Below are 23179 nucleotides of genomic sequence, written 5' to 3' on the forward strand. Positions count from 1 at the left end.
GTAGGTATAGAGACCTTGAAGTGCTACAAATGCACTATTATGGCGCTGAACTTTTTTTTCTTGAAAAGCAAGGATCTCTTATCACAAAGGATGCTTGGAAGAAGGCAAGGAAAATATTTTGGATATGAAGAACAGAATATTCATTCCCTCTAAGTTGGCTTTTCTTTTGGTTGTGAATACTCACAAGACTACAAAAATATATCATTACTCTCTAATGCTAAATAGTGACATTTTCATGGTCTCTTTAAGAATGATATGGTGTGGAGATGGTTCACTGACAATTCCCATCTGTGCTTTGGTGGGTGAATGTACTCACGAGAAAAAGAATATTCTGTGATGTTAAGAACATGGTGCAGATGAAATTAAATAAGCTTTGTAAATGAGATCACTTGTTTGGTTTTATTTTTTGCCTGGTTTATAAGTGTAATCTGAAAATGTTTTCCTGGACAGTTTGCTTTTCTCCTTAGCATCATAAATGTCAAGTTGAAAAACAGAGCCAAAACCTTATGAGAAAGCTGCATTTGCCTCCTCATCCAGCACTTAGTATGGCTTTGTGAAAATACTTGTGGTGAGGGCATGGACATAAGCTTTGATCTTCAGAGCTACATATGAAGTTGTGTAATGAAGCCTTTTGCTATCTAAATTGCTATACAGTTTTTTGAGCCAGGTGACACTAACATACATTTGAATATGGTTCTTGTGTACTAATAACCACACTAAATCAATTTGAGCCCTAAACTAATAACTCATTTTACATACTTAAAGGGATCCAAGTTCTAACATCTCCAAAAAATCAGTTCTTTTCTCTCTTCATCTTACGAGTAAATCATTTCAAGATGGGAGCCCTATCTACGTAAGAGTGGATTTGACACTAGTCCTACACCTGTGTCCCTTGTGTTTTAAAAGCAGAGCTAAATAGTGTTCAAGACTGGTTTGCTGGCACAAAAAAAATCAAGAACAAAAAGGGAATATTCAGACCTCTCAGAAGACTAGTTTTATTTTTAGAAACACGCCACAATGTCTTATTGGACTGAAGATTGAACAAACGTGTTCACTGATATCCAGATGGTAGGAATAAACCATAAAAATAGTAGAGAAGCGGTTTAGGTAGATGAAAAGATCATCTACCTAAACATTAGGATGTGGGACGCGGTGGCGCTGCGGGTTAAACCGCTGAGCTGTCGATCAGAAGGTCGGCGGTTCGAAACCGCGCGGCGGGGTGAGCTCCCGTTGTTAATCCCAGCTCCTGCTCACCTAGCAGTTCGAAAACATGCAAATGTGAGTAGATCAATAGGTACCGCTTCGGCAGGAAGGTAACGGCGTTCCGTGTCATCATGCTGGCCACATGACCCGGAAGTGTCCTATGGACAACGCCAGCTCCAAGGCTTAGAAACGGAGATGAGCACCGCCCCCTAGAGTCGGACTCGACTGGACTTTACGTCAAGGGAAACCTTTACCTTTACCTTAGATGATCTTTTAAGTTCAGATAGCACATTTGACATTTTGTGAGTGTATGATGAGGGCACTCATTAAATGGCTGCCATGGTAAGAATAGCCAGTTACAAAACATCAGTTTACCAGGAGGGGATCAAGCTCCTTAAGTTGCTCTCTACTATCCCAGTGGGATCTTTGTTGTTCTAAATCAGTGTTTCTCAACCTTGGCAACTTTAAGACGTGTGGACTTCAACTCCCAGAATTCCCCAGCTAGCAAGGTCTGAATACGGTTCTTGTGTACTAATTGAAGTCTACACATCTTAAAGTTGCTAAGGTTGAGAAACACTGTTCTAAATAAATACAATGTCCTGGTGCTGTGCCTGTAGTTAGTTTTTATTAGATGGCTTTAAAAAAAAAGTTGGGTAGTGCAGGGAGCCTCAAATTTTTGGTGCCAGTGGGCACTGTGCATGCATCAGAAGATACTTCCAAATGGAATATGCTCTTTGGCAGAAGAGTGGATTGCCTCAGGAGCTCTCTCTTTGTCTCAAAGTAGTGAGCAGAGGCTAGAAATGCCTGCTGCAGTTGCAAAACTCTTCTGCTGACCAGAATTTGGACTAGAAGACTTCCAGTTCAGTGATTCAGGAGGCCAAAAGCATGGGAAATTAAAGCTGTCTTCTTTTAGAAAAGGTTAGAAAAGGAATATATTTTAAAACACTCTCCAGTGATTGCTGATTGGATCTGGAGAATGCTACCTGGGCTATTCGTTGCATGTAAGCTGCACAATCTTGTATTGTTTTTGTTTGGGTGGGAAATTGCCTGTAAGTTTTATTTGTCGTAAAGTTGCTCTGTTTTTTAATGTGATCTGGGGAGAATAGCTTGAATGTGTGTTTTAGTGGAGAGGTGTGTTTTTGTGTGAATCTCTTTTGTTCTGTAGAAATTGGATGTATTTTTGTTGTGCTACCTGAGTCAAATATGGGCTTTAGCATTTGGATCTTAAACCCAGCTTCTGCCTTTTAACCTTCCCAAGAAATTGACTATGTATTTTTTGTAGCAAGCAGATTTCCAAGATATTTTGTGATGATGCCCATGATAATTTGTCACATTTTCAAATATGTCCTCAGACCTTCTTTTAGAACAGGAATACAAAAGCTAGTTGACAGAAAATGCCATTTGGCAGATAAGCTTTTTATTGAAATGCTTCCTCAAAGAAAGTCTATGAATTCCCATAACTTGAAACACTTTAAAGCTAAGTTTGGAGTGGCTTTGAGAAATATGCTGCAGAAGCCATCCTAGTCATTAGAGATGCAATTATGAGAAAAGATCGGTATTTGAGCTTCTACAGGTTGTGAGTGCTGTCGCCCCCAAAGTGATAATCTTAACAAATGCCTTTTTACTTTCCTTATTTTGGTTGGGTAGGACTGTGGGTTCTGTTGCTTTTAGGAGGGAGTATTAGATAGATATTCTGAGTTTGTTCCTCCTTTGTGAAATGGGATCCTCCAAATAGGGAGTTGTCTAATATTTCAGAACTTGGTGGTACTTGCAAAACGCTGCTTAAAACTCAAGGAAATTTTTTTTCTTTCTGTTTTCAAGTTCATTCTCTGAGATATTATAAGTTGGTAGCAGCTAAGTCTAATTATTCTTTTCTGTAGTTTGATGTGCTTAAGTTGTATGTGTTGAAGAAGTTATTGTAGGAAAGCAAGCAGTAGTTAAAAATGTATTTTTGAAACTTGGATTTGAAATTTTCCTTATCAATTTGTTCTTAATATCTTAGATTGAAGGCAAAATGATAGAAGATGTAGGAAACCCAACTCCTCCAAATCCTTCTGGTAACTGTCCTATTTGTCGCTGGAACTTGAAACACAAGTACAATTATATGGTGAGTTTTTATTCTGATATTTACTAAAATATAGCTGTCCTGACATCCTCCTGCTGAGGATGAAGTATAACTAAATCAAATTATTTTCAGATCATTCTCATAATTGTATGCCTGGTGTTGTCAAATAAAACAATCATCTGTCTTAGAGGTCAACTCTTCTTTGCACAGAATGTCAGGGGGATTGCTGAGAAACAAAATTATATGTGTTGTCTGTGTGTTACTGCTAAATTTATATCCCAGCAAAACCTAATGCACACAAGATTGTTTTTAGTTGAAAATAATAGCTTACATTCTTATAGGCACCACACAAAAGGAAAAGAAGATAGAAGAAAAAATTAGCAAGCAAAAATGCCATCTCTTATATAATCATGGCAGTCGGCAGGAATCTTTCAGAGAGGGAGAATTGCAATAAAGGATGTGATCATAATGTGTACCTGTAGTATGCACAACATTGAGATACATCTAACTAATGTGCACACATAAGCATGTACAAGTAAGTTACTTCTCTATATATGTTTGCTGCTTGGCAAAATGATCTTTTCCATAAATCTGACAACTTCACATGATGTGGCAGGAAAAGGTTTCCATATTCTAGGATAGGAATCTAGGAAAATTCTAAAGTTTGTTAGTTACACAGTAACAGTAGATTTCCAGGGTCTTAAGACTGAAGTCTATCCCAATCCTACCTAGAAAGACTAGGGATTAACAGTTATTTATTTCATCTTGGGAACATTGGTGAACATTCTGTACACAGTAGCACTAGAATCTAGGGTTGTTGAAGCTCTGTTTATTTTCACATTGTTGACCAGCTATGTTGTTGAACATAATATAACTTTTGCATGAATTGCATTTCATACTGAACAAGCACTCCTGGAACTGCAAGATAATTCATGAAATTGTTGGTTTTGTGCACATGTAAGAAAAAGAAATCCTGATTAGTATCAGAGGTCTACTATTTCTAACAATTTCTGGTGAGTGGGCGGTATGTTTTCCAAGATAAATAGGAGAAATTAGTATTATAGGTCTACCCTTTTATTTTTCAGTGGGTAAAACTTGGATCTAGACAATATCTCTCCAGCTGTAGCTAAAATTCTCAAGAGCAAAATACCAAAAACTGTTCAAGACCTAAATTAATCATGGACTGGATGAAGAAAAACAAATTGATACTTAATCCAAACCAGACAGCTGTATTTCTGGTTAATCAAAAGGCAGCTCAAGGAAAGTTACTAAATAGTTTTAGCACCATTATGTAAGGAAGGCTGAATATAAATCTAAAAAATATTTTGCTCAACTATGCAGTGCCATTTCATCTAGGGTTCTGCAGGGTTCTGCAGCCTCAGTATTACAAAAGGGATTTGGTTATTTTTGCAATGCAACTCTTTACAATACATGGGAAAACATAATTTCTGAGCAACCACGCCCCATGGTGCCCTAAAATCAAGTCCTACTCCAAAAGAGGATAGGTTATGCCCATGAAGTAGGAGGAAAGAGAACTTGTAGCCCTGCTTTTAACTCCATACAAGCATGTATCAGAGATCCCTTTATAATAAATTGTATGGCTGCCACAACCAACTTTGGTAACATCTGTCCCTATCAGCTACATTTCACTTTAAAAAAATAGCAAGTAAGAGACTGGACAAATTTCAGACTGCAAAATAAAATCTGACTTCAAAGGGTTACTAACTCTGGTCACACTATGCTCACTAACTCTGAAATCCTGAATTTTTGAATGATTGTGGGCAGAAAGCATTTCCTACCAGACTCTTTGTATTTAGTGAAAGATTGTGGCCCATCTGGAAGGAAAGCAATTGCCTCCCTCTTCCCCTCCCCACTCTTGCAAACTCCACATGGATAATGTTACTGAAAGTCCAATGCAGGATAGGAAGACCCTGCCCCGACGTGGGGCTTTGCATCCTTCTGAACATTAAATGGATCTAAAACCTTGGCTCTGCATTTTTCCTACCTAAGGAGAAAATTAAGATAAGGTTTTAAAAGGAATGTGAATAGTGATATCTGTGCCACTGAAGTTATTGTAACCAGTTTTTTAATTGTTAGCATAAGAAATAAGATGTGAACACTCAGTAGTTACTTTCACAAAGGTTATTCCAAGTCTAATATAGATAGGATGACAAAAAACATACTGCAAATGAAAAGAAAGGAAACCAGACAATGATATACCATTAAAGCGGAAGACACCAAATCTGCAGTATTGGTAAAGATCAGTGGGATTAATAGGCCATTGATACAAATGCATCTGGAGGAAAAGAAGTAACTTCTGAAATGGCAATCCTACGAATGAATGAATGAAAGAAAATAAGAAAAATAAAGAGTTGAATCGAATTTTAAATGATTTAGTGACAATGAGCTTTCAAGAAGACAAATAAATATTTGAGACTTGGAATTACTTTGCAGGTCTGGGTCATTTGTACATCAAGAGGGTCTGCTAAAGTACTATTTCACTAACTTTACAAAGCTATTTGAATTGTGTGATAGTAATGGAAAAATTAAATAAATACCAGATGTTCTGAAAGCAATGGTGGTATTTATTTATTTATTTATTTATTTATTTATTTATTTTTCAAATTTCTATTACTGTCCATCTCCCCCAAGAGAGGGGGACTCTGGGCGGTTTACAATAAAATGCCACACACAAAGTGCCGAGACCAAACTACACACAAAAATAAACTTATGGCCCAATTACCTCAAAAGCTGCGGACGCAAGTTGTGGGAGGAACCTGGCTGGAAGTGCAATATGGTGGGAAGGAGAAGTCTAAGCCCCTTTCTATTGCAAGTAGCAGCTTTGCACCAATTTATTTGTCCGAACTGTGGCAGAAAAAAAAAAGATGACATTGCAAACAACTTTGCAATTCCAAGGGTGAGGATTGTTATTTACAGCATTGTTATTGCTATTTACTTTCACAGTTGTTAGGATTGTTGTGTGCATTGTTTAAAGCCATGCAGAATTAAAAACCATCACATAGACTTGAAGTGAGGATACTGAATATTTAGGATTTAATGAAGTGTGCAATAGCAAGAATTGCCAGAATTGCACAATTAAAGGCTACTGTGCTCAATGTAAACACATTCTCTCTGACTGAAGTTAGTGGAAGAATTTTAGGAGCTGGAATAATAAACTCCTAACATTGATTATATAAAATAAATTGGTGTCTTCTGATCCTGTTTTATAACCTAATAATCTTGAACAAATATTAAATGAGAGATTTCAAAGCAGTTGTAAAACAAAAGCATTACTGTGAAGTCAGATGCCTTGATTTTATAGGCCATATTTTTTTCAGATAAATTCTTTACCTCCCACAGCAGTTGACAGATAGTGAGACAGAAACAAACTAGAAGTATCTGTCCTAAGGGAAACCATTATTCTTAAAGTTATGCTGTTAAGTGCTGTTCTCATAAAAACAAGACATCTGAATATCATGTACAGCATTGGCTAACTTTTTTTCTATTAGTTTTTTTTTTAAAAATACCTACTTTCATTGTTAAGAGTCTGTACAGTAATTCTAGTGTGATTTTAACTTATTCTTGCTGCAGTTACATAAAGCTGGATAGTTTGAGTAGTAACTTTCCAAGGGTGTCTAGTGAAAGCTGTGACCTCCCGTGTCTAAACACTACACTCTAGTTTATTTGTTATATTAGCCACCTACTGATATGTAAAAATAATATAAGAAAAGAGAAGCAGTAGCATCTTAAACGATAGTGCTGAAACTGATTGGAAGCATCCTTAAGTGACTTGCTTTGCTGACAGCTATCCTCGTTAAGAGGGTAGAGGAAGACCCAGAGAGATCAGATAATGCTGCTATGAAATGCTTCAGCTTCAGTTTGGAAAGAATGCTTCAGAACATGTAGGATTATTAGCAATTAGTATCAAGACTGAATCTTGTAGCACTCCTTTCCAGGTTATGAGAGCAGTTTTGAGTACAATTTTTGAGCCAGTCAGCTATTGTAAGGATGGAGGCTAAGGACGACTCTGAGGCAGAGGAGGCAGAGATGACGATGTCAGAGGAAGGAGAAGGCGCGAAATTCAAAGGGACTCAGGAGCCACTGATTGGAGGAGACTCCGAAGAGGAGGCTCAGCAGCCAATCAGCGTGCAAGAATGGAGGGCGGCAAAACGAGCCCAAGAGCTCGAGAGATTATTGGTTCCCAGCTGCAAGCGGAGGGAAATCCAAAGAAATAAAAGGCACCCAGGACAAGAACAAGTTGTCGGAGACAACCCTTCTCTTCTCCCTGCCTCGCCCTCGGACCACACTGCCTCAGCTGACCTCCTTACCTTGCCTGCCAATTCCTCCCAGCCAGATTCTGATGCCGCCAAGCTGCTTGCCTCCACTTTCTGCCCCGTTGCCACACCGCTGCTCGCCTCAGAGCCTTCCTTTGCAGCCAAGCTGCCTGCCTCCACCTTCTCCCTTGCTGCAGCAGCACCACTTGTCCTGGAGCCCGAGTCCACTGCCAGGTGATCCCAGCCTTCCAGTCCAGCCTTGCTCTACCTTGCTTTGCTGCTGTGCGATCCAGCCTCCTAGTCCAGCCTTCCTCTGCCTTGCCCTGCTGCTGTGTGATCCCAACCTTCCAGTCCAGCCGTGCTCCATCTTGCCTTGCTGCTGTTGAGTCTAAGACCCTGGTTGTAGAACTCAGAATTGTCTGATCCTCTCTGCCACGTGTCAGACAATTCAGTTTTCGAATGCAGCTTTGCTGACTTGGAAAACTGCTTATTCCTGATTAGCCATTGCAGTTATTGTGTTTAACAATTGCAATAAACAGAACTTGATTGCACCTCTTCCATGTCCAGTCTAGTTGGCCAGAACAGCTATCTACTTAATAGTCATGCCATCTAGCTTACACATTAATTTGTTTGTCAGTCAAAATATGGTTGGCTACTTTGTCCAAAATGGTGCTAAAATGAAGATACATTATATCCATCTACACCATTCCCATGATATATTCAGGAAGTTACCCACTCAACAAATGAGATGAGATTGCTGTGGCAAGACTTTTTTTTGTGAAATGCATGTTGGCTTCCAGTAAAGACCATATTGTTTTCAAGACCTTACAAATAAATTCTTTATGTGCTCTAGAAGCTTCTCAGGTATTGACATCAAACTTATTGATCTGTAGTTTGTTGGATCTTTCCCCACTATTTTAAGATGAGGGCAACATTTGCTCTCTTTTAATCTTCTGGCCCTTCACCAATTTTCCAGGATTTCTCAGAGATACAGTTTCTACCAGACCATCAGGTAGTTTCCTCAGTATCCTGTGGCACAGTTCACGAAGCACTGGAGGTCTGAACCCAAATTAAGTATTCCATATCTATTTTTGGTTAGTTTCTTAATGGAACACATCTCTTCTTTTTGGAGAAGACTGAGCTATAATAGTTGTTGCATCACTGAACATTTTCATTTAAGTGCTTTAATACAAGAACAGGGAACATGTGATTTACTGCCTTAATTTAGTCCACACATGCACAAGAAAAACCACTTCTCTAGAATCCCTCTCTGATACCATCAGCCACATTCCAAGCATGCCTCTACTTCAGCTGCTTTCTCCTTCCCCCTTTGGGAAATGTGAGACCCTGCCCACAGGCACTTGAAACAGAGCTTCTGAAACCAAGACTAAGCCATTTTTTCCATTCAGACCCTGGCAGTGAAATAATTCTCTGCTTGGTCCTGCAATTAATGACTTACCAATTCATCCTCCTCTTTCCAGGTAAGAGCAGACAATGAGACATTAGATTATTAGAAAATCTTCAGTTTGAATCTGACTCTGCCATGAATTCATTGCAAATGTTATGGAGTTGTTGAAAAAATTAAAAGAAGCTCAGTATGTTTGGAAGATAAAGGGCACTTTATTTTTATTACAGTTTTTAAATTTAATAATGTCCTAGCTTCTTAATTATATTTAGATTTTCTTAAATGTGGTTTCATTTGAAATAGAGGTGGTCAAAAGTGCCAGAAGACAGATACAAGAAGCAGCAGATCTTGTGCAACCCAAAATAATGGCATGGGATGAGAGCATGCTGGTTGTGTAAACAAATTCTGAAGGTCATTTAGTCAAATTATTAGCACTTGTCAGCCATCCAGGTGGCCTTGGGTATTGGTCCTGCCCACAATTCCAGCCAGATTTCTGCTTCCATGAGAATACATTGCTCATGATGGATTTTGTTTACCTAGCAGAAGAAATCAAATACTCTGTTGAGATGAAGGCAAAACTTTATTTCCTCTTCTCTTGCTTGGAACATGATTAGTCTGACCATGAGTAAATGTCATCTCACTTTGGCAGAGGAGAATGGAGACGGGACTGCAGTCTTTGCTTCTGAGTTCCAAATTAATTCAATCCAAGTTGTTTTCATCAGATCCTACAGATTACAGGGGTGGGAATCTGGGTTCAGCCTCTCCCAGGAGCTGTCCAGTGATTAAAGCAAAACTGTAGTTTCAGTCTTGGCTGCCCATTAGCACACACTGTTAATTTCATAGAACATGACGGCAGCGCTGATCTCTGCCAGAATAGTCTTTTCCTTTAACCCTTTTGTGTTCTTGTTTGTTTCTCTGTTGCCCTAAAACCCAGCTGTGTACCTCTGCACTGCCTTTGTAGCATAGATGAAATCTGTATGAGGAGCAACACTAGGTTGTTGGACTTGAGGCTTTTGTTAAACTGAAATTTGCCCCTTCTGCCTCATTCCAACAACTTCCATAAAACATCTGAAGCAAATGTCTTTGGAGCACTGGATGTTGAATTCTTCCTTTATTTTCCCTGGTGGTGCGTGCAGTTATATCCAATAGCCAGGGAGAAGCATTATTTTTTTTAATGTTTTTATTGTTAAGATAACGAAATACAAAAGACAAGAAAAACAGGATAGAACAAAAAGAAGCAACTACTATTTTGTAGTGTTTCATGATTTTTATTTATATTTTCTGGAATTATGCCCAATAAGAATATATGTGGTTTCATTTCATATTTTATTCTTAGCATTATCAATATATATCATCTTGCCAAATTAGTAATCATAGAGTCACTAATTGAGGATACCCTTAGGATAGATTCCTAATCCTAGGAAATTAAGCATTCCCTATAATGTTAGGCAGTTCTATATGTTTGGTGTTGAAATGTGCATATATAGATTCAAGGTAACACTGAGCTTGTACACCTGCTCTGTTCGGAGTAAAGCTAGTTGATTTGGTAGTATAGGGAATCATCAAACATTTAATTATGTATTTGTCTTTTCTCTGATGGCTATATAGACTCACATAACTGTATCCCCACAGCTACTCTCCAGGATAGGTTGTGCTAAGAGAGTGACCGGCTCAAAGCTATACAAATTGCTCAGTGGTCAGCTGGGGACATGATCCTCCCTAAAGGCTCTGTTTCTTCTGGATTCTACAATGCACAAAAAGTAGAGAAATCATTTTAATGTAGTATAACTTTTATTAGTAATAGTACTTAAGGAAATTAGTACTGGTTTTATGTTGCAGATCAGTGCTGAAGCTTACCTCATTTCTGGACAAATTCTAGTAGTACGTGTTTCTACCCTTCTCAAAGCCCAAATATAAATCAAGCCTTGCTAAAGTTCTTGGCTTTTATTTCTAAGGGAAACGTGTAGGTACTATATGCTGAAGACTTAGAAAGCAGAAGGTATAATGAGGAAAGATTCCTATCAGAGAGGCAACACTACTGTACACCATAGGATTCCCATCTTTGCCAGCTCCAGACTCTGTTTTCACATCTCTTACTTGCTCTTGGTCTCTCTGCTTCCTCTTCTTCTTCACTGCACCAAAAACTGTAAGAGATTGTAAGCATTTCCATGCTGGTAAGAGTGCCCTCTGAGTAAAAGGTGGGGTATAAATGAGATAAATACTAATAAAAAACCTGATAATGAGATACTAGCTTTTTAATGGTGACATGAATGATGCACAACCAGTTATACTAAATGAGGAAATAGAATTCAGATTTCTGTTGCATATCTAATCTTTGGATTCACATCTACTGTTGGATTTGAGATTTTATCCACATACAGTGTATTACAGAGAGATCATACTTTATAAACATAATGGAATAAATAATTATATGCTGCACCGGCTCATGGTCCAGTTTAAGTAATTCAAACTAATAATTTTAATTTTTAAAATCTTAACTGGCTTAGAACTAAAATAAGTTAAGGACCATTTTCTTCCTTATGAATGTACTTCAAATCCACCTTGAAAATTATTCTCCAGGTGCTACTGTTTTCAGAGGGGAATCAAATGCTGACCAAAAACTGGCATTTTTCAGTGATGGTGCTTCTACTTTGGAACAATATCCGTAAGGAGATTCAGCCAGCACCAAATTTGATTTGCTACTTCGTTGGCCCTAAAAAAAACCTTATATTTTTCCAGACCTCCAAGTCACTGATTTTTAATTTGCAGATCGTTTTATTGTTTTGATTTTATTACAGTTTTTAAGTCATAAAAGATGCTGGGAATCATTGAAGAGTGGAATGCAAATACAATAAGCATTAATTGGGCAACTCTGGATTGTGCATATTTGATAAGATTTTGAGACAGTGCAGGACTTCTTGATAAGAACCTGACATAAAATTGTACAGATGCAGAAGCAGAATCTCCCTTTCATTACTACATTTCAATAAACTTTATTTAAGAACTGATTTCATCCAAATAACTTTTAATTTGGATGAAATCAGTTCTTAAATAAAAAGTTTACTGAAATGTAATTAAGTTATGTGGGTTGAACAAAAAATATAAGATTTTAGATCTTTGTATACTAAATATACTGTATATTGCTCAGCATGCACTATCACTTTTGCACAGTATTCTGTCAGTTCATTTCATAGGTTTTGTATAACAGGTGATCTACAACACAGTAGGAAAAAAAGGAATAGCTGCTTGCTGATCATTTTATAAACATAATAGATAGAACTAACTGAGATACACAATGCCAACTAATACAATGAAAAATAAAGCATGAAAAATGTGTACTATAATTCTGGAATTTCAAATATTAATTTATCTGAGGCATAAAAAGGAGCTTTTACATTGCTCAGGATCTAACATTGCTCAGCCTTACTTCAGCTGAGTACATTAATTTGTCTTGTGAATAGCTTACATAATTGCTAATTCTTCAGGCTGCTTTGACTCCAAACTCAGTAATCTGACCAATAAGCCTGTGTAATAGATGCATTTCCAAACATGTATCTGCCATGTTCGGTTTTTGTATTTCTTATACACAGTGTGGAAAGGTCTCATGGAACATAGTTTTCATGCTGCTATGCCAATGTGTTTTACTTTAGTTTTAAATTTCTCCATTCCTTGTTGTTTTGTCTTAGTTCAGTATAACTTTTTAACAGGAATTTAGTTACCTAAATATTCTAGTTATACTTTCACCCAAGAACATCTAGAAATGCTTCTTGTGGCTTGCTTTGCCTGATAATCATTGCCTGAGGATTAGTTGAATGTTCTGGAATGCACTCCAAGATAGGTTGCCGTGCTACATTTCTTGTCTGTTTGAAGAAAAACCCTGAGTAAAATCATATTTTTACTAGTGAGGAAATAAATTAAGGTATCTAGAAAATTAGAACATCCTCAAGTTCAGTTTATATTTTAATTCCTTTTCTATAAGAAGTCTCACACTAATACAGAAATAATACTGTGAAAACTGAAGATCTTGCTCATAGCAAAAACCTCGCACTTTTGACTGTTCATGGCTTCATGTGTCACCTTTGCATTTCTAAGCACTGTAAGGGAATAATTTTAGCATAGGGGATACAGCAAAATACCTGGTAGTGATGCACAAATGGTTTATGTAAAAACATTCAAATGGCTAGTTTCATAATGCTTTTCAGAAGCTTTTGCATCCCCATCACCTGCCAGCTTAACTGATACTGGTACTTCTGACACTGAGTTTGTTCCTTTTACTTCCTCAGGATGTCTTACTGCTAAGTCAATTCATAAACTCTAAAGGAGGGATGATACCCCGTAGGATCACAGGCCTTTGTGTGGAAGAGCACAAAAAGATTGCAGTGTGTGTGCAAATGGCTCACCGAGCAGGTAACTACTTCTGGTTGGGAGCTACCTTGTTTCTCTTTTGTGCGGTTTTCTTGGATAATAGCCAGCTGCAAAAATAACCAAGTCTCAGTTGCTCTAAAATGTCATTCTCAATGGTATTTACTTGTCCTGCTTTCACTGCTTCTTCAGCTTGCAAGCATCCCTACAGCAGAGCATCAATTCTACAGTTTAGGGTTAAACTTCGAGAATAGATCTTTGCAGTCGTTGTGCTATATGATGCATTTAACAATCCATAGCAAAATACATCAACAAATGGCTTAATGGTATAGACTCTATGCAAGAGATCCTGTTAATGCTCTGGTGTTACAAAGCAAATTGAGGCAGAGGAGTCCCTTCTCTGATGCTATTTCGTCTTACTCCATTGTGCAAGTTATAAGGAGGAGACAGAAAGTTACTATATTGGAGTATGGCCCTAAGGTGAGGGACTAAAAGCCAACAACGATTTGGTAATAAATGGAGGCTAGAAATCTGATGGATTATTGCATGTATAGCAAGATTCTGGGTAAAATCAAATTGCTACAATGAGATCAACTTGCTAACTTACCCATATGATTTTAGACACTTTAAATAAAAAACATTTGCAGTTGATTTTTGTGCTTTGAAAATATACAAGATACAAGATTTCCATTTATTGGAGATGAATGGCTAACTGTATTCTGAGTTCAGAACCCAAGTTATGTACTTATACTAGAATTGGATGCATATTTAGGAAATTGTCTAATTTTCTTCCTTTCTCTCTCTCCCCCTTCTCTACCCCCATTTTTAGGTTTGTTGCCAGATCATAAACCTAAACTTCCTGAAGGTTTTGTTCCCAAACCTAAGCAAATCCTCAACAGGTCAGTTGCCCTTTGACTACTAAGTGTGGGAAAAAAATTCTTAGAAGTAAAATGGGTGGACTGAAGACAACAGATATATCCACGATCCAGTTTGTTGAATATAACATCCCTCAACCTGGAGTAGAAGTGTCTCTAAGTTATGGATATCAGAGTTCACTCATCTCACCTAATTACCTCTTAGTTGATAATTTTCCTACGTATACTGTAATGAACACTCAGATCCTGCTAGTTTTCCTAAACTAAGAAAGAGTGAGATTGGCACATGTCTAAATAATTGAGAATAATTGGAACAGAGAAATCGGTTATCTAAAAAGTAGAGAAGATATCTGGACAAAGATACAGTAAAAAAATAGGCATCTTAATTTTTCATTTGTTTCATGTGAACCGTATTTCAGACAAACCATCTGGCTCTTTTTCAGTCTTCATGCTTCCATTCTCTCCATTCCCCCCTCCTTTAATTTTCCTGTTATCAATTTTTAATTATTTGGCAATTGGCAAACACTGATGTAAGCCACAAAATAGATAGGCTAGCTTGTTAGTATCAGTGGGTGGCAGAATGAACGAGGAGGAGGTGCTCATTCTCTCTCTCCCCCTCCTTTTAATGCCTGTTCTTTTGTTTTGTTTTGTTTTGTTTTGTTTTTTTCTTTGCCTACACTTTGTAGTTCACCTAAAGTTTGCCCTTTCTTTCTTCCAGTCTTCCCTCTCCTCTCCATCCTGATTTTTCACCCAGTTCCTAAATGGGGGAATTTAAACCTCCTTTTGCCTTTTTTGCTTTGCTATCTGTTAAGAGGAGCTAATCCTTTGTTTATTACCTTGATTTTTGTTTTCCTGGAGATGTCAAAGCACTTTATGAAGTCCATATTAGCAAGCCGTGGGGTTACCAAATGCCACAGTCACTGTTGTTTGGGAAAGCAGGAGCTCCAAGGTTGCATCTTTGTCCATTTCCAGAGATGTGGTCATAGCTCAGTCACTTTTTCTGAAGATTGTGTTCTCTGCAAATTTTAGAAATGCTTCTGTTAGGTTTTTCTCCTGGAATTAAAGAATTTAGGTTCTTAGGTTTTTACAGGGATATACTGTATTTTTAAGAACATGTTTTATGTGTGTAGATTCATATTGATATATGTATAGACCAGTGTTTCTCAACAACTTTAAGATGTGTGGACTTCAACTCCCAGAATTCCCAGCCAGATGCTGACTGGGGAACTCTGGGAGTTGAAGTCCACACATCTTAAAGTTGCTGAGGTTGGGAAACACAGGTGTAGACTGATGTTTGAAAAGTAAAAAAAGAGGATGCCTACTACTCCATAGTATTGCTTTTATCAAATCTTTTTTGGACTTTCACATGATTTATTAACTCTAGCAGGACTCCACTGCTCTGAAATCAGCCTACGAGATGAAGGCAGCAATGATGAATTCCATCCCTTTCCCCATGGAATAGGAATTGAGTTTAAGCCTAGCAACTTTAACAAACTGTTGTATAGTTCCTAAAGAGGGATTTAATTTTGGTAGCTCTTATGTCTATCTTTCCTTTGCTTTCCCTGTCTAGAACTGGCAGACCTGGAGGGTGGGAAAGAATGGAAAAGAGTGCCAGGCTGGAATAAATTTGGTAGCAGGGACAGACTAGAACAAGGAATTGTATTTGAAAGTGACAGAGCATTAATGAAATGCAAAGGCTTCGGAACAGTTAAGTAGGAACTAGTAGGGCAGAGTTGTCCTTGGTGAGGCGTTTTTAGGAATGCTTCTCCAGCTCATTGGGATTTTGTCTCTGTTGGCTGCAGAGAGGAAATGCTGCATTTTTGGACACTTGCCATGTTTCAACCAGGACAACAAGGTTGAGGATTCTGGCTATGTGCCTACCCCCACCTGTGCCTCCCACGTTGATTTCTGGAACAGCCAGTAATGCAGAGAAGAAGAAGCTTTTTAAACATTTCTTTCCACAGTTATAACGCACTGCCCAAACTGCCACATCCTATATTCAGAGCAGCCTCAAAAGAAGCAATGGTCTTTAAGGCACAGGAGCCATGTTTGAAAATTTGTTTCCAACTTTGCTGTGATTTTGTTTAAGTATCTGTATCTGTGCTCTCTGCTCTCACATGCACAATATCACCTGCAATTGGAGGGAGAGAAGGTGCTAGGTTCTTGATATGGTGAAAACAAATCATACAAGTGTTATACTGTGAACCAGAAGGTTGACATTTCATGGCCTCTAATTTAAAAATTATGGCAAGATGCATTTTACATTAACTTCCAGAAGTGTAGGAACCATATTCTGAACAAGGAATAAATTATTCCCAGTATATATTTCTTCTTTCATTTCTTCTTTTTTAAGTGAGAAGTGCATTGCTAAACTGAAATACTGGTAACAGTTGCAGGAAATAGTGATCTAAAAATACTACAGAGTATGATTAATACAACCTTTGTGAAAATAGATTGCAGTTCTACCTCAAAAAATACCAGAATTGAGAAAATGTTTCCACCACTCTGTGTTATACATGTTATTACTGTTACTACTAATTTTGATTTGCCAGCTTTCCTACAAGATCGCTGGAAAAGGCCCTTCCCCCATGTAGGAAGGTTATGCTCAGAGCTGGCGACTAGACAGGGTGACCCAGTCAGCCTCATGGCCAAGTAAAGATGTTAATCCAGTTCTCCCCAGTAATAGCTGAACACAAAACCTAGTACCAAACTGGCTATTTTCTCTTACCACAAGCCTTCGGAGTGTTGAATGTTGCCCTCCCCTGAATAGGATGAAAACAAGAATTTTGTTCTGAAACTTTCCCCGAATTGAAGGACAGGTCAAGCATACAGAGTGCGTGACTTCATGGGAAATTTTGCTTTACGTGTAATAATTAAATCTTTGCTTTAACCTGAAGGCCACTCTCTGTGCTCATTTCCCCTAGACATTCTTCTTGTTATTCCCATAAGCAAAGAGACAAGTAACCCTTTGAGATATCTTGGCTCGGTGCCCTGACTTGATGAAGGTGTAGAGTTCTGGCTCTCTCCTGTGGTAGCAGATGAGATGATGACTGCATGAAACCTTCTCTCAATGCCCCTTGACCCAGAATCCTGAGATCACACCACTGAAGTTTGACAGCAGATTGGCCCTATTTCAGAGGCATGGACTTCCCTGTTTTTTATAATTTTTTCTGGGTTTTTTTTGGGGGGGGGGGAGTATTTTTTTAGAAAAGATTAAATACAACACTTCTCATCCAAGGGCGTGAAATTGCCATGAGGGGGCAATTGGGGGCTGCTTTCCAGAGTTTGGAGGAATTAAATATAGGTAGTCCTTGCTTACCAATGGTAATTGTGACCGGGAACTCCATCACTAAATGACGCAGTTGTAAGGCACAATGTCATGTGACTGCACTCCCTTACAACATCAGTTCCAGCAATCCCAGTTGCCATTGTTAGGCAAATCCCACATGTTGTGTAGTCCCATGGTCATGTGATTGCCATTTGTGACCTCCTGATGGCTTCACCATTGACTTTGCTTGTTGGAAGCCAGCAGTGAAGGTCGCAAATGGCAATCACGTGACCGCAGGATGCTGCGACGTCATAATTGTGAGCCAGTTGCCAAGAGCCCAAGTTGCAATCACGTGACCGCGAGGCTGCTGCAACCGCCACAACTACAACGACCGGACCTGTCGTAAGTACCCCTCTTTCAGCACCGTCATAACTTTGAACAGTTGCTGAACGAGTGGATGTTAAATGAGGACTACCTGTATGGGAATGGGAATAGTAGGTAAATCTGTTATAATCCTTAGTGCCCCACAAAAAAATCATGGAAAAACAGCCCAAAAAATAAGTTCAGGGTGGGAATGAGACTGGTTCACCTCCCAAGGGCTTCCTGCTCCCATTTTTATTAAGTCTTCCCTCCACCAAAAGAAAACACCATATCACCAGATGACCTCCTGCAACCCCTTGGAAGATTGTGAGTTGCAGCCCCTGATGTAAAAGATTTCTATACCACTCTTCATCAAATCACAGTATAAATAGCTCATTCAAAGCCTAATCCAGTCCAAGAAAACCCTGGGCTACAGATGGACATTATAGGACATACAAAGGGGAAAGCGTTGTGCATCAGAGCAGCCCAGCCTTCATCTTGAGTTCTGAATTTCCCTTCCTCTCCTCTTTCCAGCCACCTCTCTCTTTGCCCAGTGCTCCCATTTAAGCAGCAGCAGTTTTACTGTGCCATCATTGCACTACTCTAAAAGTTCTTTAAAAGTAATTTAAGAACATCATCTGTTGTCATCCCAGTTGTATAATTTTTAGATTATATTATATGTCATATCTTCATCTCCCAACATCTGTTTCCCAAAGCTTCAGCAAAATTATATCTAGGCTATATGACGATTCTTCTTCCTAGCATTTTCCCGCTATCACGGGGTCTGCTTTTCAGATCCTGAAATGCCACTTTGCCTGATTGTCGGTATCCTCAGGGTGCAGACCCTCAATTTGCATGTCCGTATTGATGGTGTCTTGCCATCTCTGTTTTGGTCACCCACGTGGCCGCCGGCCATCGATTTTAAGATGGTAAACTATTTTGGCAACAGTGGAAGGTTCTGCTCTAAGGACAAGTCCATACCAACGAAGCCGGCTTTCTCTCATCTTCTCTGTAATTAATGACACACCTAGTCGCTGTTGGATGTGACGTGATCAAGCAGGGAGATGCCCGATATCCAACAGGCTATATGAAGGCTTTATGAAGATTAGCACCTGGTAAATTACATCATAAAAGTAATAATGTAAAGTGCATATATGCTGCAATAGGAAGTTAATCTGATGCCATGCATTACAAATTCATGGTCTTATATGAAAATATAGTAAGGAAAGTCTATGTAGAGGGTATTTCACTGAAAATAATGAAACAGGTTGATTTAGTATGTCTTCTTTTTGTTACAAAGGCCACAATATGGCTATTGAATATCACATTAGAAGCTAAAGAGCACTAAATGACTTGTTCCTCATAAAACTTTTTAAGACATTAATGCAGTGTTTCTCAACCTTAGCAACTTTAAGATATGTGGACTTCAACTCCCAGAATGCTGGCTGGGGAATTCTGGGAGTTGAAGTCTTAAAGTTGCTAAGGTTGAGAAACACTGCATTAATAGCTGGTATAAAAAATAAGACTGTAAGGAAGAGATCTGGACTTGATTTATATGCTTTAATACTTTTTATCTATTGCTTTTTGCTTTATTAAGCATAAGGTAGTATCTCAGCATGTTCTTTCATGTTCTTATCTCCAGACTTGGTTGGCTTACCCCTGCCCTGCTTTTCTGAAATTTCTCCTGTTTTCATAAGCAGGCTTGGTTCAGCTCACTTTCTACAAGATAGTAGATCAGGTTTTGCGGGAAAGGGGGCAGTTCAGTTCTAATCTTACTAAAGCAGGCAGAGACAAAGCTGTAACTACAATCCACACAGGATACAATTTAGAAAGGCCTACTAGAATTGGCATGTGTTCCATACTTCACATACGACATGTCACTTGTGCGTTTCTGATAAATTTAGATGAGACTGGGTCTCCTAGTGGTTGCCCTTGGGTTGTATGATGCTCTGTTGATGATGCTCTGTTGAGATTTCCAGATTCTGCAGCATCACATTTTTCATGCCCATGCTGGAAGTCTGTTCTCTCATTCCCTCTCATCTGACCTGGGAAGCAGAGAGTTAGAGTAGTTGCAGGTGAGCATACCCACAAGATATCCTCGCTAATGGATGCAACCAGAGAGGAGCCTATTAGTTACTACTGTGACTGTGTCCTATTGCTTTTTGCTCTCAATCAAAACCAGAACTAATAATGTTCAAAAGGTTTATCAATAGAACTCCTGCCTCATTGTTCTATTTCCAAGCAATGCTAAACCTAGACATTAAAACTTTGAAACCTTTCCTGTCTTAGAACAGATAATTAGGAACTATCCTCCTGCCATGTGTTTTCTCATTTTGGATATTAGAATAAGACCCAACATTCAGGGTTAGACTGTATTACATAGCAATAATTGGAGTCCCTCTGAATAAGACAAGTTGTTGTCCCAGCGGACTAGGATAAATTTGCTAAAATAAATTAAAGATACTTCCTGGTATTTCCAACTGATTTAGGCCTTCCCCCACAATTTCCTTCCCCTAATGTGACTGGCAAAAAGGAAGGTGGCTATGGAGATTCAAAACTCAGTCTTGGAGGTTTTAGTCTAACATGCCAACCAAATTTGACAAATCCCTGTAATATTGGAAGTTATGTTCATTGTAAAAAGAACTTCCAATCAGTGCAGGGGTATGTTCTGAGATCCCATTTCTACAATTTACTCTCTCTCTGGATTGTGATTCTGCCATTCAGGCTATTTTTACAACAGCAGGTATTAGCAATAAAAATAAAGTATGTTTCAGAAAGCTATGTATCAAAATATCTTAGCAAAATATCATTCGCTTTCTGACTGTTCACTAATGACAAGAGCAGCGAATTAGATAAATTTGCATAAGATAGATAATGTAAGTTTTAAAACATGTACTTAGTTAGCAACTGCAGTGTGCTTACAATTTGAGCTACTACTTTATTCAATTGCCAGCTTTATTTCTGCACCAGAGAGCAAAAGCTTCTTTGGATCCTTCATTTTGAAAAGTGCTGGGGCAATGGGAACATTTTTATATGTTCAAAACTGCTTGAGGCTACTGAGATTTTATTACCACTTTACACACTCAACATGGGCAAAGAGGCAAATCAGTTATACACAGCCCTATCCAAAGCACTTAACATTTCAGTTTTCACACAGTGGAACAAGGAGTGACCAAACCACAGGAATGAAAAGAGAACACCAGGATCATATTTCCATATTATTGCTCACCAGGGAGTTATACATGCAATCTTACTGATCACTCCCTTGTTTGCACGGTTGCATTTATCAAGATAGTTTTGTTAAACTGCAGGAAAAAAAGCAATTGCTTGGGAGCAAAATGCTGGGATGAATCTAAATTGACATATTTCTGGTTAATCTTGCCATCAAAAGCTAGTGGAGATAACCAGTCCACTTACCGTAGCTCCTTAGTCTGTGTTTGGTGTTCTCATAGGAAATATGTATTTGAAACCCATTTAACAAGCAGCTTAACTCATTCCTTTTTTTTTCCTTTTCCTCATTTAGTTAGTTTCTATTATGTTTCAATTTTCCTTTTTTCTTTCTATATATTACAAACAATAACATAATTTTTAAAAAGAACTTCACTACAGTTTCTTATTGGAATGTGTGAAAATGAATGGTCCTGCCAATTCCTTATTCCTCTGTATAAAGAAAACTTAACCTAGTTTTTTAACAAAATAGACATTAATTCCTTTGGCAATTCAAATCCTTCTCAACTTAGTATAGCTGCCTTGTTCCTGTCTTATTAATACAGCACAGATTTACCAGATAACTTGGTATTATTTTAAAAAGTTGAAATAGGATAAATTTGAAGTTGGCCAGTGTATTGGAATAACCTGATACCCAGATGTAGCCAGTCAGAATTGGACTTTGCTGAAGGACTAAGTACGTGCCTAGTTTTGTTTTTTGTTTTAAAATAATGAAATGTTGGAAAGAATGAATGGCCATTGACTGAATTTCAGAACAACACCTAATAAGAAATTAAAAAGGGAACAGAGTTTCTTATTCCTTGCCTGACCCTTACAAATCTAAAGCAACACTGGGCAAGTGCATTTTAATTAATTACTCCTGCTATTGTCATTGAAGAGGTACAGCCCACCATCAAGTAAGGTGCTTAGATCGTTGCACTGAGGCACACAGTGCCCTAGTTGTCACTTCTGTGCTAATAAAAATAAAGTGTGGATGCTGTTTGCGACTACCTGTTGCATCTCAAACATGTTTTGTGATTGCTGGTTTTCTGCTTCTCTTCACAGGTACAATACCCGATACTCTAGCAGGTCTATGAAACCCATTTACAATAAGGGGAGAAAATGGTGCAAAGTTCCCATGCCTGTATCACATCCAATTCTTAAAGATAATATTAATTATGGATCAAAGGCCCTTCGTTTTAACCACTGAAGGAGAGTACAGCTTGAGTCAACAGTAGATGACTACCATTCAGAGAACCCTGTTTGCATCAGAAACTCTTGTTCGCTATTGCGAGTATTTAGATGCCCTGCACAGTCTGGAAAAAAAAAATAGTTGATGTTGTTGTTGTTTTGCTGGAGCCTGGGAAGGCTAGTTTAACAACCGTCACTTCTATGGAGGTGTATCTCATTTTTGTGTATATTCCAATTAAACTCTTGAGATTAATTTTGTGTCATGTGCTCTTTTCAGTTATTTCAATAGCCTATACATTTTGCACCCAACCTAAGCTAATTGCTGAAGAATAGACTCATATAATGTAAGGTTTGGAAGGGATCTTGAAAATCATGTAGCCCAGACCTCTGCCCAGTGCAAGAATCCCCTATTACAGCATCCCTGTACAGAAGCTATCTACTAGTTCAATATGCTTGTTATAGTTCTAAGGCTAGTTGCTGTACCTGTTGTCATTAGTTTGGTCTTCATTATATTTAATATTAGTCCCATTTTTTCCACTGCTCCTTGACTTTCATTACTGAAGCATGCAAATCATTTGTATTTTCAGCTATCAGAGTAGCATCAGCCTAGCACAAGTTATTGAAGTTTCTTCCTCCGATTTTAAAACCACACTCATCTTCTAATCCAGTTTCCTTCAATCTATATTCAGCATATAAATTGAATACATGTGGAGAGAGTATATTTTCTCACTCCTTTGCTGACCGGTTTCACCATATTCCATCCAGACTGTAGCTTCCTATCCTGTATATAGGTTTTGGATATGGACAATGAGACCTTTGGGGATTCCTATTTTCCTAAGGACATTCCATAGCTTAACATGATCAACACAATTGAAGGCCTTTCTATAATCAATGAAGCACATACTGACTTCTGTTATTCTTTGGCTTTCTAAATTATCCAGCATGCATTAGCAATAATGTCTCGTGTCT

The 23179-nt window shown here is 38.3% G+C and overlaps 1 protein-coding gene across 1 annotated transcript in view; it reads left to right on the top strand.

The window, feature by feature from the left end:
• Window positions 1-22463, top strand: part of MRPS18A (mitochondrial ribosomal protein S18A) — a 34731-nt gene extending 12268 nt beyond the window's left edge. The window contains exons 3-6 of the mRNA XM_063305159.1: window positions 3206-3310; window positions 13231-13354; window positions 14139-14208; window positions 22085-22463. Coding sequence (XP_063161229.1) covers window positions 3206-3310; window positions 13231-13354; window positions 14139-14208; window positions 22085-22229 — 444 coding nt within the window. The 3' untranslated portion in view covers window positions 22230-22463. The remainder of the gene's footprint in view (window positions 1-3205; window positions 3311-13230; window positions 13355-14138; window positions 14209-22084) is intronic.
• The last annotated feature ends 716 nt before the right edge of the window (window positions 22464-23179 follow it).

Source organism: Candoia aspera, chromosome 1, assembly GCF_035149785.1.
Source record: "Candoia aspera isolate rCanAsp1 chromosome 1, rCanAsp1.hap2, whole genome shotgun sequence".
NCBI lineage: Eukaryota > Metazoa > Chordata > Lepidosauria > Squamata > Boidae > Candoia > Candoia aspera.